At 41.6% G+C, this 17,500-nt stretch overlaps 2 protein-coding genes across 2 annotated transcripts in view; one reads left to right on the top strand and one right to left on the bottom strand.

Moving 5' to 3' along the window:
• The window catches only part of LOC137981691 (anion exchange protein 3-like), a 9,253-nt gene extending 3,338 nt beyond the window's left edge, over positions 1 to 5,915 (top strand). Inside the window, exon 3 of the mRNA XM_068828757.1 lies at positions 4,092 to 5,915. Coding sequence (XP_068684858.1) covers positions 4,092 to 5,915 — 1,824 coding nt within the window. The remainder of the gene's footprint in view (positions 1 to 4,091) is intronic.
• Positions 5,916 to 13,416: 7,501 nt separating this feature from the next.
• The window catches only part of LOC137983313 (conserved oligomeric Golgi complex subunit 8-like), a 24,293-nt gene continuing 20,209 nt past the window's right edge, over positions 13,417 to 17,500 (bottom strand). The window contains exons 10-11 of the mRNA XM_068830520.1: positions 16,971 to 17,167; positions 13,417 to 15,282 (exon numbers count right to left, since the gene is read on the bottom strand). Of these exons, the coding sequence (XP_068686621.1) occupies positions 14,745 to 15,282; positions 16,971 to 17,167 (735 nt within the window). The 3' untranslated portion in view covers positions 13,417 to 14,744. The remainder of the gene's footprint in view (positions 15,283 to 16,970; positions 17,168 to 17,500) is intronic.

Below are 17,500 nucleotides of genomic sequence, written 5' to 3'. Positions count from 1 at the left end.
AAACCATGTGATTACTTCTTAATGATATACATGACAAAGAAAGACAGGAAATCAAAACAAATGAAATTTTGACAGCGTTTAATAATCATTAATAATTCATAAGCCAAAAACAACAGAAATCGCTACCGCGAAGGAAGTTTAGATATGCGGTCTCATTTAGCATAACACCTCGCCAGCTTTGACTCGATTCCAAATATCTCTTAAAACTGATTCCTTTGGGAAGCAATCGGTTAAAAACGCGGCCTTCGGCCTCATTTTTTCAACTAGCTTCTCGTTGTTTGGATATCCGATAAAGCACTCCTTTTCAAGTTTAGGACAACAAGAAAAAGCAAGGTGACACACGCTAACACCAACCCGGTGTGGCCAACACATGTATGGCATGTGAAGCTGCTACTTAAAGGGGTGCTAAACACACCCGCCTAGTATGTTAGCTACGCCATGCTAATGAGGCTCAAAAGGCCGAAACAGCTGTCCACGGCTGCCAATTGATCAAGTGAAATGGTTGTGCGCATGCGTGATGTGTTGGCCACACCGGGTTGGTGTTAGCGTGTGTCACCTTGCTTTTGTGGTTGTTCAAATTTAGGGGCGGATCAAGCTCCAGGAAGGCAGGGGGGGGGGGGGGGGTTTCAATAGGAGGGCTAGCAACCCCCCAATTTTGGTTCCTTTGTTTAAAAGTCAATTGCATTTTTTTTGGTTGATAAATAAATTATTTACAATCTTGCAATACGCAAGTTTTATTATTTCAAATCTGGACGGCTTCTCCCTTCGCATAGGATGTAATAAGGTACCACCCAAGTATCTGATTTCCTCGACTCACACTGAATAACTAAGAAATCTATTTCTTTTTTGCTTTTTTTAACAAAGTATTTCTCTTTGCCTGCTTTTTATTGTATTTTTATTTTTGCTGGAGCAGATACTGTCGCATTTGTTCACCTGACATAACTGTGACCTTTTATTAATGCAAAACACTTAACCCATTGACTTCTGGGGGTTCTCCATTGACGAGTAAAATCGCCTGGCGTTAGACAGAGCAATACACCAAGGGTGCATTCTTTCGGGAGAATCCTGGCTATTCTCATTCCGGATTAGAAATAACGGAATTCATGGAATATCAACTCGCAAAAGAACCCGTATTCTGAAAACGGAATACTATTAGCGAAGGTGACCTGGGAACTTTTGTATCCCTGCATGCGCCAGTTGCGTTGGCAAGACGACTAAAAAAGGTTTCCCGAAAGTTTGTAACACGAAATGTTGAAGTACGGCAATAAGTACCAGTTTTTTTGCCGATTTCCTCGACTTTTCGGTCTCCTTCATTTGCTAAAAACTTTAAGTGGGAAAATGACGAAGGATTTTTTATACTTGTGGGTGCTTTGCGTAGTGTAGGACGGCGGCGTAAATATGCTCGGATACAAGGATTTATCGAGGAAACCAATTAATGCCAACGTCATCTCCTTTGGCCCAGGCAAGGGCACTTTTTTTTTTAAATAACTCAAACTTATAGCTCTTCTTGATCAAGCACCGGTAAAGAAACAGAACCGAGGTCAAGCACATCCGCATCTACGGTATACATTTTGGATCGATTTTCCATTCAAATTTTTACAATTTTCAAGCTGGCAGCGGGCTACTGGCTGGCCGCGTATCATTTCCCGCCAAAACTTTCCCAAAAAAACCCATGTTCTGCCTATTCCGAGGGAACGGTATTCCGGTCATTCTGTTCATTCTGTTGTCGGAAGCAGTATGAACGGAATAGTATTCCGTTCATTCCAAAAACGGAATAGATCCCAAAAGAACACGAATACCGTCTATTCCGTGTATTCTTATTCCGGAACAGCAGCAAAAGAAGGTGCCCTAAGTATGGCCGGTTTTGGCCGGTTTAGGGGTGAATGGGTACAAAGTCAAAATGGCAGCCTAAATCATCTGGACTTTGGTCAGAGTATATGCTTCGATTCTTTTAATTCATTCCCCCCTCCGCCACTGGTGTTTGATATATTACATAAAGTTTGCTTGCAACAGATTACAACGTTTGTAATACGGGACTCGTTTCTCGGGTGTAGTGGTCGTATTAATTCTACGAGTGCTTTAGTTTCCAGTAAAACACTCCCACCTTCCATATAACAAACTCTAATCTATCCTTATCTTGTCATATAATAATGTAAAGGGTCATGAAATATACAGTGTATGAATAAGTACTGTAAGTCAAGTTATGTATTGTATGTAGAAGTACCGTAACTTTCGTAAGTATTGTAAAGTTTTCAAGAGGCTAATACAAGGTTTTGATCTTAAATAATTAGAAATAAAACGGAAAGAAAGAGAAACTTAGACTGATCCTTGCTCTCATCTAGACAATTTAAGAAACATTCTCTTGTAAACACTTGAAAAATTGACGTGGCTTCGATGGGTTTCGAACCCATGATCTCTGCTTTGCTAATTTCACGCCTCCTTGTAGCACGAGGTAACATACCAGGGTTTTGTGCATCACTGTGAGTACTTTTTTTCTTTATTTTCACGAGTTTGGCCTTCAGACTGTCAGTTACGAAGTTCATTAAGTTATAATCTTTCTGTTTCTCTTTTTATAAATTTCAAGGTCAGTGAACTCGTATCTAATTATATTTTACCCTGAGGGAAGTCTTTTACTGTGTAACCGTACCCTCCGGAAGGCCCCAAACCCATGGTGTATGTAACCACAACTAATAATTAACATTATTATTCATTCAAAATATTTCCCCGTTTCTGATTGGTTAAATTAAAACCACACTCATAATTCACCATAACCAGATGCTGTTCACCAAATTTGGAAAGAAACCTCGTCATATTGAATAATGACGTCAAAAGTGCAGCCCGCTGCAGATTACTGAACCAATGACGTCAAAAGTGCAGCCCGCTGCAAATTATTGAACCGTTGATAAAAAAAAGCTGGGGACGAGATTGTGTTATTTTTGTTGAGCACAAAAATGGCTGCGAGTAGGTTTAGAAGTTTTAGCGAAGAAAATATTTTGAATGAATAATAAAGCAATTATTGAATTCGGCTTTCGTAGAATATGAAGAATTCTGCAGATCTCGAAGGATGTTATCCACCACGGCCTAGGGCCTTGGTGGATAACACCCTCCTCGCCCTGCAAAATTCTTCATATCCTACTCAACCTCATTCAATAATTGCTAAATTATGCTATGAGGGCGTGCTGGATATGAAGTGATAGATAACCAAGGAAGTGCGTAGCGCCGAGTTGGTTATAATCATTTTATATCCAGCAAGCCCTGGTAGAATAATTGTTTATTAAAACCTCCAGGATCTGAAGCATCGATTTCTGCCTCGGTCAATTCGGTCAAAAACGGCTTTTGTCGGCCATTTTTTCTCAGAGCTGCAAAAATGTTTTCAGCTCGGTTTATTGGTAACGCGTTCCTTGCTCAAATTAGGTACAGTAGGTATGTGAACTGATAGCCTGCGTCCAGTGAGCCAATGAAAATCCTCGGAATCTGATATCCACAGTTCAGTTTTTAATAATGAATTGTATTTAAGCGTCATCCATATTTAGCGTTGGGGCACGAATCGGGGGACAATGTTCAGAAATCAAGCCATAGATAGAGCGAGTTTCAATCGAGTGTCGTAAAACTAAAAGCAAAGTGATTACTTTGCCAATCAAAAAGGACGGAGACAATCCGGTAGACCAATCAAAACTTGAAGTAATTACTCGTAACCGACACAAAGCGCGGGAAAATGTGCACTCGCGAGCCACGATTGGTTTTGGTTTCACTTCTGATTGGTTGAAAAAGTGGCGCGAGAATTTTGAACCAATCACTGAGTCAAGTACTGAAAAACCAAAGCAATTCGCTAATTACTTTCGACACTCAATTGAAAACCGCTCTATTTCAGAAGTGGAGAAAACCGGAGTACCGGGAGAAAAACCTCCCCAAACAGAGTGGACAACAAAAAAACTCATCCTACATGTCATGTTAAGTCTGGGAATCGAACCCAGGCCACATTGGTAAGGGGCAAGTGCTCTCACCACTGCGCCATCGTGCTCCCCAATCCCCTTTGGTTAAATAATTTACACTACTATTACATTAATTATTCAGTTTTGGTTCTATTTCAGAGCCGACAGGACTTGCTCGATGCGCTCGCCAGCTTTTTGGATGACAGCGTCATGATTCCGCCAGGAGAATGGGACCGAAATCTGCTCACTCAAACCGTGCCTATTTTAGCAGACCAATCAAAACAATTAGCTTCTGACAGACGCCGGCGCGGTGTCGTCAACAGTAATGATGTAAGAAAGAACACACTTCGAGAAGTGCAGCAAGAAATTGTGGATGATCCTCTGTCTAGAACGGGGAAATTTTGTGGTGGACTCGTCCGCGACGTAAAGAGGCGGTTGCCGTTCTATGTCAGCGATTTTACAGATGCGTTGGACGTGCATTGTATTCCCACGATCATTTTCGTGTACTTTGCCTGTCTTGCCCCAGCGGTTGCTTTCGGTGGTCTATTGAACGAAAACACCGATGGCTGGATGGGAGTCACTGAGATGATCGTCGCCACCGCGTTATCTGGTATCCTCTTTTCATTGTTCGCCGGCCAGCCTCTAATTATAATAGGCGCAACAGGTCCGATACTAGTCTTTGAAAAGATCACTTTTCATCTTTGCGAGCTCTTTGGAATTGAATATCTACCTTGGCGCGCATGGGTGGGGATCTGGGTCATGATCATTTGCTTCATAATCGTGGCGTTTGAGGGATGTTTCCTCATTAATTATTTCACGCGATTTACCGAAGAAATTTTTGCCCTAATGATATCAATTATCTTCATATATGACGCGATCAACTACTTGATCCAGATCTTTGACACGTTTTCGTTGCAAGATGATAACAACACGCTACGAAAAATACAGAACGAGTCAACTTCAAACACCGCGCTCTTCTCGTTAATTCTGATGGTGGGAACCTTCTCGGTGGCTTTTAGTTTGCGGAAATTGCGACACAGCCATTTTTTTGGACCAAAAACCCGATACATTGTCAGTGATTTTGGAGTCTTTTTTGCCATCGTTGCTATGGTGATGGTGGATTATTTGACAGAGGGTGTCTACACCGAAAAGTTGCAAGTAGCGGATGGACTCTCCGTCACGTCACCGAACAGACGTAACTGGCTTTGCAATCCCATGGGAGTTGAGCAGCCAATGAGCGCTGGCTCCATTTTTGCGGCTTTTATTCCCGCTATTCTTGTTAGCATTTTGATTTTTATGGAAGTTGAGTTCACGGGGGTCATCTTGGATAAAAAGGATCATAAACTAAAGAAGGGCATGGGGTACAACTTAGACCTATTCGTGCTGGCATTAATGGTTGGCCTGTGTTCTATCCTGGGTCTTCCTTGGATGTGTGCTACTCCTGTGCACACCCTGTCTCACTTTCACGCTTTGAAGGTGATGAGTACAAACCACGCCCCAGGGGAGCACGCCTGTCTTCTTGAAGTCAGAGAACAGCGCCTCACAAATATCCTCATTCACCTTCTCATCGGTTTAACGGTCCTTCTGTTTCCGGTTTTGCGACTGATTCCAATCTCTGTCCTATTCGGCGTTTTTCTCTTTCTCGGCGTGTCCTCAATGTCGCACATTCAGTTGGTTGAACGAATCAAGCTGCTGTTCATTCCGGCTTCGCTTCATCCAGGAGAGAACTACGTGGCGAATGTTAAAACAGCCAAGATGCATCTTTTTACAGTCATTCAAATGTGCTGTGTTTGCACGCTTGTCATCATAAAACTAACGGAAGCCGCCCCGGCATTTCCTTTCTTTATCATCTGCATGATACCCCTTCGCAAGCTCCTAGAGCGCGTTTTCTCCAGCAAAGAACTGGAGGCTTTGGATACCGAAGTCGAGGACTGTTACGACAGCGATATGGACGAATATGATTCAATACACGTGCCTATCTGAATCAAGGGCATAATTAGATTCGCATCATGGTAGCGTTGGCTTTGTCTCGAATGCAATAGGGTTGTTTTATAGGATCTGATACAAGGTAGTCATAGTTTCCTTTTCAACAAAGTAACCACACCGTTGTTCGCGCAATTTTTACAGCGTACAACAAAGACTTCCACCACGCTAGTCGGACTCTTTGGATTCATTCGTCACTTTCCAATTAAAAGGAAAATTTTATTCTTCTCAGTAAAAACTGTATCTAATATGGTTCCCAGCAATTAAATCATTTAAATTTTTTTTTCCCTTGTTCTTGTGCACTTGTCTGGAAAAAAGGGCACTCATCAAGCATGAAAGGGCAACCGGAAGTGACGTTTTCCTTGTTAACTCGTCTCGACCCGGAACTTCCATCTTCCATATTAACCCTCTGAGTCAACCCTTTCCGGTATGTTTTCATTTTTAGAAGCACCTTCCAGGGGGGCCTTAGTGGATGCTTTCACATTAGCCAATCATAAGAGACCTATGGCCAGTTATTTATTAAGTTACATATGTATATTCTCAGTCACAAAGGTCACATAGGTCAAAATATAGTTGTACTAAAAATAGAAAGATACGGGACATGGAAGGGTACAATACGTATGAAAGCTCCGGGTAATTGCTCGGGAGGATTGGGGGTACTAAAAAAAAATTAGTACGGGGAGGCTCCACACCCGAGGTCTGACCCCTTACCCTTTCATATACCATCAATGGCAGAAAAGATACCCCTTTCGTATACCTTCCATTGGAAAATAATGAAAGGCCTTTTTAAATACCTAAATGACAGATTTCCCTAGCCTTTCATATACTTCGACTCGTGAAATCCCTACCCTGAAGCGTGAAAAAGGAACCCCTTGCGGGCGGAGCCTCCTCGTATAGGCCTTTATAGGGAGTACCCCCCCCCCCCCCCCCCGGCGGGGGGGGGGGGGGGTAATTGGCTCCTGCTTTTTACTATTACAGACGATTAGTTTAAAAATCTAGGAGAGAATACTCTCCTGACATGTGAAATGTTTACTTCCTCTTTTCCTCCATGGCTCAAAGAACGTCCAGCGCTAAAGCTCCCACATAAGGGTTAAGAGGGGTGGTATATTCCACTATATCATCATCATCATCTGTTCCTTTTCCCTCTTAGGGAAATAGGACCTTGCTTTCTCTCTCTCCAAGATTCTCGGTCTTCCGCACAACAACCGGCTTCTTTCCAACCTTTGAACCCAAGTTCACCTCCTTCTCTCTCTACCGTTCTTCGCCATGTCTCCTTCGGCCTGCCTCTCCTACGTCTTTTTTCTGGGGTCCGTGTTAAGGCTATCCTTGTCTTCTCATTTACACTTTTCCTCAGCACATGCCCAATCAGTTTCCAGCGCCTACCTTTTATCTGCTGAGTGATCTCTTCCATATTCGTCTTGAATGTTATCTCTTCATTCGCCACTTTCATAGGCCAGTAAATCTTCAGAATTCGTAGTAGGCATTTGTGGAGGAAAACATTAAGCTTGGTCTCGTTCCACTATATACGCTCCTATTTCAGTAAGAGATGTCCCTGGCAGATCACTTGGGCATTTGGATCGAATTCCACTTTATCGTTTCTGTATTTTCACCAACGTGGTCGCCTTTCTACTCTAAGTTTTTTAAAAGTGTGGACCATCGGTAGTTTTTTTTTTTTCAATTTTTCCAGGGAGTGAAGAAGGTAAAATTGTCAAAAATGGCCGGTTTTTTAAGGCAAACGAACTAAGAAATACCAGATAATCGCCTACGTAGTATGCATTGATTCTGCATGCAAGGATCCTACAATACTAGACACATTTAGTTGAAACACGTTACACGAATGGTCTAGAATCATCGTGTTACAAGATCGCAGCCTATCCCGTCTTCTCCCGTTTCCCCCTCCTCCATGTTTGAGAATTTTTCGGGCAACTGCTAGTAGTTTTGAAATCAACATTGAAGAAGGGGAAAAACGGGGATTGGTGTTCCAACAAATGTCACGAGCATTGTAGGATTTGTATATGCAAAAAACAAAAAAGGCTTGCACGAGAACGTTGGAACTGAAGTCGGGAAAATCGGATGGAACGTAGAATCGTGAAAAAATGGATAATCTTAACTCTAAAATCACAGAGTCGCGGGATAACCGGAGGAACATCTCAAACTCTTATTTTACTGTTCTCCGATTTAGCCATTGTCGCACCCTAATGCATTAAGAGTTGCTTTCTTCACAGAGTAAAACTTCGAATATTGATGAGTTGAAGTTGTAGTGGTAAGAAACAATTATTTTGAGTCAGACAAGTGTGTAGTTAACCTTTCTCGAAAATGTGAGAAGGTTTGACTAATACAAATGAGCGCCTATCCTGCAAATGCTTTCACCGACTTTCAAACGTTGGCTCTCTCATTCAAGCGGAGGATTTCTTTGTATTGAACCGGCGGCGGCATTTCTGTATGGCCTTTACTCGTAATCATTTATTATTCGATTAATTCCAATTTCGCCGTCCATGCTAGAGCGAGTTTCAATCGAGTGTCGTAAAACCAAACCCAATGTGCATGCGCGAGCCACGATTCATGACGAGAACTTTGAAACTAGTCACTGAGTGAAATAATGCAAAACCAAAGCAATTCGTTAATTACTTTCGACACTCAATTGAAAACCGCTCTATAAACAGAACCTATCGATCGTGGAGACCTGGCCCCAGTCCCTTATAGGCCGGCTAACTTTATCCGGTGGATAATTCCCTGTCCAACAGTTTCAGCCTGTGCAGAGATCTAAGTATTTGCTCGCGTAACTGTGAATATGCATACTCTAAGCACATCTAAGTAAAGGAGTGTTCAAAAGCCTTCATCAATAGGGCACTTCGGAAAATACCATAATACTCTTTGTTTGTAGCCCTAAATTTTGCATAACCAACTCCGAATTCCAAAACTACACTCCGAATTCCAAAAACTCACTCCGAATCCTTAAAAGCCCACTCCGAATTCTTAAACTTCACTCCGAATTCCAAAAACTCACTCCGAATTCTAAAAGCTTACCCTCTCCTTCACCAGGGACTGGGGCGAGTTTTTTTTAAATGTGCCACGGGATACCATCTACATTTCAAGATGGCGGCGGCAAACTCGACATCGCCACAAAAATGTGAAGTTTGTACAGCAACAGTGACGCTTTACAGTACATTTTGTGCTACCTGCGGTGCAAAACTTGATGAAGAAACACAAGCACTTAAATATTATTTCAACGAAGGATACGAATATGAAGTTATTCTGTGCTTTTTGCTTAAATACCACGAAATACAAATGAGCCTGCGAACGCTGAAAGAGAGATTCAAGTCACTTGGTGTTGAGGCTATTCCTCAACAATAGTTTCCCTATTCATTAGTCCATGCCAATCCTAATCATTTGCCAGCATGCGGCGGCAGCTGATTTTTTTTTGCGAACCTGTTCGTGATTTTGCTTGACAAACTTCCAACTGCGAATTGATTTGTGCTTACTGTAGTGACAGTGTTCTCATCAAATGGTGAGTAAAAACTCGCTTTCCGTCGCTTGTTTATTTCAGAGTGTAATTCGCGGTTTATTTGTAGGTTTTTACGGCGTCTTCTTGTCGCTTGTTATACCGGATGAGAACAAACAATTGCAAGTACTGTGAAAATTGGGTGTGTCAATATATCGACTGTTGTGTTCAGATAGCTTCGAGCGTGTACTTATTTCCCGAACACTTGGCCTTCGACGACATAAGCTGTTGGATTCCAATAACCTGGATGTCCGAGCTAGAATACAGGAGAGGTTAGATGGGCCTGACTGTTTATCAGGCTACAGGAGCATGTGGCATACTTTGCGCCGTGAGGGTTATCAAGCGTCAAGGCAAGCAGTAGCGACATGCTTACAAGAAATGGACCCTGAGGGGTGCGATAGAAGGCGAAGGCGGAAGCTTAAGGGAAGAGTTTACACTAATCCAGGGCCAAACCACTGTTGGCATATTGATGGGTATGATAAATTGGTTGAAAGAAGACTGGAACAGCCTCTACATCAGAGAGTCACGTTATGATACTGTAAAAGGAAGACCAAATGAGTTGTTTTACTTACCTGAACTGCGCGGTACTGAGAATTTTCTTGCTCCTGTCAGTGCACAGCAGTGCAACTTTATTACAGAGAATTACCTTCCCCTTACAGAGAGCACCAATGAATACCAGGTGTATTTTCAGTATGCTTTTCAAGCTGCGGGACTTTCAAACCCCCAAAACTGGCGGGAAGCCTTAGATTTGTACCAAAATATCTATAGGTGTGCAACCAGTTGACTATTTCAGAATTAGAGACACCTTCCCTAACGCAGACTTACTTCAATTGTTTATGACTTGGTTGTGAATGATGACGAGCATGCACCCTGCCCCATGACATATTGTCTCACGAAAACTGAAATACCATAAAGTGCTTTGTTGATGAAGAATGATCTAGCACATGGTAAAGTTATGAATGGTTACATTATTGGAAAACTCTTGCCGGTTCATTACATGCAAACTCAAGACATGGCTACAAACTAACAATAATGAATTTGAATTATTGAATTAATTTGAATTGTTATTACTTTGTATGACAGAACATGCTTATCTTGATGCATTGTTCAGCTTTCCTTTTTTCTTTTTCTTTTTCCTACTGTTTTTCTACTAATGCAATCTCTAGGTGTATCAGATTAAATTTCATTAGCAAATATGACTAGCCGTTTTTTTTCTTGGAAAACCCAAAATAGGAAACGTGATTACGGTATTGACTTCTCATTGTGCAACCATAACAACAAAACCTCATAACTGGACTGTAACCATTTAACTGAACTGTAATATGAAACCCTTTGAATGCTTTTGACATTTTAGTGAATTTCCAGAAGACAATTTGAATCTGAAAGGACCATATGGAAACAAAGTTTTATTCCATTTTTTTTTGTCAGGCTAGTAAATTTAAAGATGACTAGCCCAGTGGGTAGTGACTCAGATGACCAGATGTCCAGATGTCCAGATGTCAAGCCCTGCAAATACATGTACAAATTAAATAATTGTTGGATAAAACCACTTCCATGGTTAATTAAACTGTCTTAAAGTTGACAACCTTTTGCACTTCATATTGCAATTTCCTAGGAACTTTACTATGACCTTCATGCCTTTGCAAAGGCACCACCTTTGCAAAGAGCAAGCAGAAAAACATGTTCGAACTCTTTAGAGTCGGTAATGTGTGCAACAGGGAATGTTACTTCCCTGCTGCATGCTCCTACTCGTGGAAAGCAGATGGTGTGTTGGGGGTTTCTTTCCTTGCAATCATGATCGAAATGAGCTTTTATAGAAAGTTGTTCACCATTTACAGGGCGATGCTTCTGTCCTGTCAACCAGCCAAGTACTCCACATGCACTCACGTCCACGACCTGATACTTCACAGCTTCATTGCCATCACTTTCATCTGTAACGTTGTTATCCTCCTTCCATGCCAGTGCTGCTGTGTAGCCCGTGATGTTCTTATCTTCCACAGTTGTCAAAAAACCTGGAAATTGTCCATCACTTCCTCCTCGAACTGAGGAACTCCCAATGTCCGAAACAACACTTGAAAAAAATTCTTGGGACAATGCACCTGTATCAATACCACTTTCCCCACAATACTTTATTCGTAGGACATTCTCTGGAAAAGACTTGCTTGCTGGCAGTTGCCAAAGGGAAATTATTCTTGGAAGTGGAGCTCCTCGACGAGTAACGATGAAGAAGTCACTATCTTGCTTGACATTCTTATGCATTGCACGCACTACACTTGCAGTATCCTCATGGGCTGAGGTGGTTTTCTGTAGACTGTGAAGGTCAACTGTACGAACAGTAAGGTCTTCCATACTTTCCTCATCAAGCTGCTTTTGTAATTCTCTAGCCATAGCTTCATCTGATTCGTATGTAGTGTAATCTCTTCAAATTCCTCAGTTACTTCTTTTTTTTTTTCTTTTGGGTACTGAGCTTTCATGAGAGGGAAGTTCTTCTTCCTTTATGGCCTCTTCATCATCATCTTCTGTGCCAGGTAGGAAGTCACTCATACGGCACAAATAGAGGACAATCTTGGCATAATCTTTTCCCAGGTCCTCTCTATACCGCTGTAACGAAAAGAACTCTTTGGGGCATGACCCTGGGATTAACTGTGCTTCCTTCTCACTTTCTAGAAGTAGTACATAGTCTTCATTGGTGTCGACAATATCACCATGGTAAGCCTTGAATTTGCCCATTGCCTTCTCCAGTATTACATTGCAGGGTGCTTTATTTGACACTGACAAAGCAAAACCCTTCCCCCTCTTTGGTTTAAGGTGCATCTCTTTTTTGCAATAGTACATCATGCCTATCATAATTTGTACTATTACTTCCTTGTCATCTTGTTTCTTGGACACCATGGCTTTCCATTCTTTTCCCTTGGATTTTCTGAACTAAAAAAAAAAGACTTTACTGCTGATGGTGTTCTACCTGAAAAAGAAATTCCTATCGTGATTCTTTGAATCCAATAAAAGTCTATATGGTTCAGTAATCAAAGATGATAAATACGTGGCGTCGAGTGTTACAACTGAAAGAACATGTGAAGTCTAGTAGTTCATGAAGCAGATCTTTATAGATTTAAAAATTGCACGGGGGAAAGGGGCCTAAAACGCAGTGACCTGGCCATTGACACAAAGAGTTTTAGTATGGGTATTATGTAAAGTGTATTTTCCCTTCTTTGAGCAGAAAACAATCATTATTGAAAGACCAAAGTTAAAGCACCAGTCCTTTAGCTTATTTATACTGTTGCTGTGCTGGGTCAATGCAAAGATAAAACAAATAAGTTTCATATCCATAGCTCAAAACAATGAACAATGCATTTTATGCTTACAATTTTTAAGCTTCTTGGGGCAAATAAGCAATGACAGTTTACAAACTGAAAAAGAGAACTTTCAGGAACACTATCTCATTTGCTCCTCTCGAAGGACAGAATAACAAACACATTGCATATTGAAACTTTGTGAAATGGGGCTGATCTTGTATGTGACTGTGAAAACACTTTTTCACCAAGGGAGTCTCAGATTAAAAGCCTTTGATAAGAGAAGATAGGGCGGGGGGTGGGCAGTGGATATGTTTTGGATACATGCTTGGACTGTGAATATTTACCCAATATACATTCCTTTATCAATGTCCCTTGCACACTTGTACTGGGACCAGGATTGTCGGAACTGAAGTGCGCCACTGTGGGGAAAATTAAATATTGCGTTTTAACAGAAAACAACAAAAAAAACTGTATGTGGCTACAAACCAGGTAAGTTATCACTCTTGTCTTTTCATAGAATGAGAATGTTGAATGAAGAAAAATCGTTTAGGGGTTCAAAAGTGAATCATCGCTTCACTGCTACAGGTCTGTTTCATGTGGTAAAAAAACCCCACACTCATCAGGCAACTTTCATACATCCGATACACGAATTAGCATAGAGATGTATTCAAAATTACTCTGTCTGCCCCTGAACTGCATAATGCACAATACCCTGCAACTTAAATCTTTTATTTCATTAAGCTTCTTTTGAAAACAAATTGGAGAGTCTGAGATACAGCAACAACATCAACAACACCTTACATTTGCATGGCTATAAAAAGTATTAAATAAAATACAGTACTGCAAAAGCAACTTAAATTTAGTCAGTAGTTATTGAAATAACATGCAATTGACAGGTGGATATTCTGTAGTTGCTATTTCAAATATATCTCCTATCTTTGTGCGATGTTTTCAAAATCTTACGCCCTACGATAACAACAGCGCTTCTCTCTGCGATGTAATAAGCGATCAGTCCCTTACCTGAGGCTGATGATGTTGAGGGACCAGGATTTACTTGTGACCTCATTGTGGCGATATTATGCCCACAATTCGAGCAAAACCTGCCAGTGTCTTCACATTTATGTCCACAGTTTGAGCAAATCATGCAGCCTTGTCCGAACAAGATGGCGGGAGTACAACTACCCAAGATGCATTTCCAAATAGCTCGATCCAGTCCCTTGCGACTTTATTCGGTTTCAGAATTCGCAGTGGGCTTTAGAATTCGGAGTGAGTTTTTGGAATTCGGAGTGAGTTTGTGGAATTCGGAGTGTAGTTTTGGAATTCGGAGTGAGTTTTTGGAATTCGGAGTGTAGTTTGGAATTCGGAATTGTGGGTCACCGAACCCGTACATTTCTACAGTTATTTCCCTTTTACTTGTTTTAATTTTTAAGACAACTAAAGTTCAAAGACACGACACACGTTCCGCATGGCACGTCTGTTCTTTTGCAACGGAAATACCTACGAAATCTCCCGACCATTGGCCGATGACGACTTACCCGTATTTACATTTAAAAAGTCGGTAAACTTTAAAATTGTTATTTTTCTACATTGCAAATATTTCATTCTTTAAATACCTGGCCTAAGACATAAGGTGACATTCTTTCACTAATCTGACGAGTAAATTTCGTTTGTCGAGACGAAGCGCGCTTTCTCTTACTATAAACAAACAGGGTTGTACACTACTTGCACAAATCCCATAATACAGTTCATCTTGGAAGGGGGGGGGGGGGGTATTTACAATAAAACAATGGATATCCAGTTCACTGAAGCATGATACAGTCCCAAGAGTAATTGATTTGTATTGTTTTCATGTAAAGAGCCCCCAAAACGTATGGCATTATGGGATTGTGCAAATTACAGCGCGGATGATACGAGGAATCCACGCGAGCCCTCGCGTTAAGTGTGTCCTTACACAACGTAGCGCATGCATGCTAAATTTCGTTAAATCTGTGAGTAAACAGCGCCACTTCAGTACTCCAGCTGTAATTTTTTTAGTTACGTCAAATCCAATTCTTGCATTTCTGTCCCCGAGAGCACGTCTTCACCGTGTAGCCGAGATTCTTGTTCTGCGGAGACCTGCTCTCCCAACAACGATTTTCCCAACACTTTTTCTTCCCTGTCATCAACATCGTTATCGTCCAGGGGCATTGTGAAAAACGGTGCCACAGTCAGCTGCGATTCGGAATTTTCCCGGTCTTTTTCTTGCCCGCTGGCCGCGTCGCTTTCCTTCAGAGGCTTTGTGGCCAGCGGTGCCACAGAAAAGCGCGGTTCGGCCTCTTTTCCATGACGAGGCTTCTCCTCTTCCTGCGAGGTACCCTTCGACATAAGGGGTTCCAACAGTGTTTGCAAGCTTTTAATGTCGAGTCTCAACGATGCGATTCCAGAACTACTTCCCAGCAAGTTGTTTAAGGCAACTGTAGGAAATATCGCTTCCAAGCAACGATTCATATAAGGGATAAGCTCTCTACCCAGTGCGCCACAGAAATTAGCAAACGTAGCCCTTTCTGCTTCATTAAGAACCGCCGCTTCTGCTCTGTAATAAAAGATGAATAGAGCAAGTGAAGGGAACGAGATCATATCTGTTAAAACTAGTATTTGAATGAATACCTCTTACCAACCGAGTTCGAGCTCCGTACTGTACAATTACGGGCCGCCAAGGTTTTTCCCGTGGATTTATCGACAGAAAAAAACGAGGATCCGTAATTTTACAGTACGGACCGAGAAAACGAGGTTAGTGAGGTTTTTGCCACAATTGCTTGTAATCTCACAATCTGATTGGTTAATTTGCCGTTGTCGATGAGACTCTAGACAACGCTGTACGCGTCATGCTTGCGCCATTTTGTCACGCAATGTAATAGCCAATCAGGAAAGCCCATTTTGGGAAATACGCCAATCAAATTGCGAAAAAGTTATAGACAACGCTTGCTCTTTCTTTGAGTCACGATTTTGGTCACGCTCTGAAATATAAACTTTCTTTGGTGTTGAATATTGTGGTAAAAAACAAATCGAAAGTGGTTCAGCGTTGTCTGTACTCTTATCGACAACGATATTCTTCATCACAGTGGTCAAAATTTGTTGCAAACTCACTCGGCTGCGCCTCGTGAGTCCACAACATTTTGACCACTGTGATGACGAATATCGTTGTCGATAAGTGTACAGACAACGCTGAACCACTTTCCATTTGTTAAATTTATTGTATCTCTGTGGTAATCAGCCGCGCGGGAAAGGAAACTAGTTTAACGTCCAGCGGAAGGTTCAGCTGCCACGAAGATTGCCGTATCAAAATCCGAAAAACGTGATCTTTTTGGCTGCTTGAAATAGTTCCTTGCAAGATTCAAACAGGTTTACAAGCTTATGTAACAGAAACGACATGAACATCTTGCTAGAGAAGGTTTTATTGAAATTTTAAATTCAGCGGCGGGCCGCGGGCGCGCGAATGTAGTATAAAATACGGCCCGCTAATTAAGCCAATCACAGCGCGTGTACTCTCTGAGAGATATGAAGATATGTACTGTTGTCGATGGTGGTGACTCGGGAATACTCGGAAGAAATCCGAGTGCTCCTTGGCACGCGTCAAACCTACGACCTTGCGATTACTTGTACGGATGCTCTACCACTGAGCGAGCGAATTCTCTCATAGTTTTGTTTGCTAAGAGCGGGGCTACACAATACAATTAAGGAGCCACATTAAAGGCGCGGTCACTTAGATAGCATGCATAACGAACACTGAATTGTCCTAATAAAAAAAAAGCCTTGCCTATTTGATATTTGTCAATCTTTTGATGTCAAAATGAAGTTATTTTGCTGTAGTTTTCAGTATTCAAGGACTTTTTCGTGAAATTCAGGCACTGCACCTACAAATTCAAGGAGTTTTCAAGGACAAAATCATTTTCAAGGAGTTTTCAAGGACCTAGCAGTTTTTCAAGGAGTATTCCAGGCCCGTGCGAACTATGAGCAAATTTTTCATTCATGTTCATGTGCATATAAGCATGTGAAAGTGTTTGCATCTTACAAGCAACTATTTCGAAAAGCCAATAGGCTTTATTTGTTTTTCAGGTTTTAATGCGCGCCAATTAATTGTGATACCTTAGATGCCTACCTCACTAGCCTAGTTTTTTTTTCCTCTCATTTGTGGATCAAGACCGAAATCAACGGAAAAAGAAAACGAGGTTAGTAAGAGGTATATACTAACCACCTGTAATTACAAAGCAGCCCATTTACCTGTGAAAGGTTAACGTGGTTTGAATAATTGAACTGAATGCAGATTGGAGTTCCTCGGCAACTGATGATACAAGAGACCATGGAGCGCAGTGTCTTAAGTCATTGAATGCTGTCAACACGCCGTTGGTGAAGCTTGTCAAGGGAGGATGCTCTAGCAACGAAACTGGAGGGTGGATATTTGCTTCCGTACTTTCGGGCTGCAAACAAAAAAAAAAGGCATTAAATAAATGAACTAGACCTAATTAATAAGTTAAGTCCGTTTGACTACACAGCAACAATTAGGAATTCTGCATCAAAATCGAGCACAAAAACGAAGAACACATGGAATACGAGCTCCCCATTACGCATGCACTCATTCCCAGAGCTACTCGTCTTCATCTAGATTCGCATGAGATCGAGGAGAAGTGCTGCAGATACATGGATAGGTGTCCCAAAATGGTGGCTAAAATGCGAACTCGCATGGCATCGACCAATACCCGGGTGACGACTGACTTTGACAAACGACCTGATTAGTCCATGTTCTTCTTCAT

Source organism: Montipora foliosa, chromosome 13, assembly GCF_036669935.1.
Source record: "Montipora foliosa isolate CH-2021 chromosome 13, ASM3666993v2, whole genome shotgun sequence".
Lineage (NCBI taxonomy): Eukaryota > Metazoa > Cnidaria > Anthozoa > Scleractinia > Acroporidae > Montipora > Montipora foliosa.
This window is presented reverse-complemented; position numbering and strand designations above follow the sequence as displayed.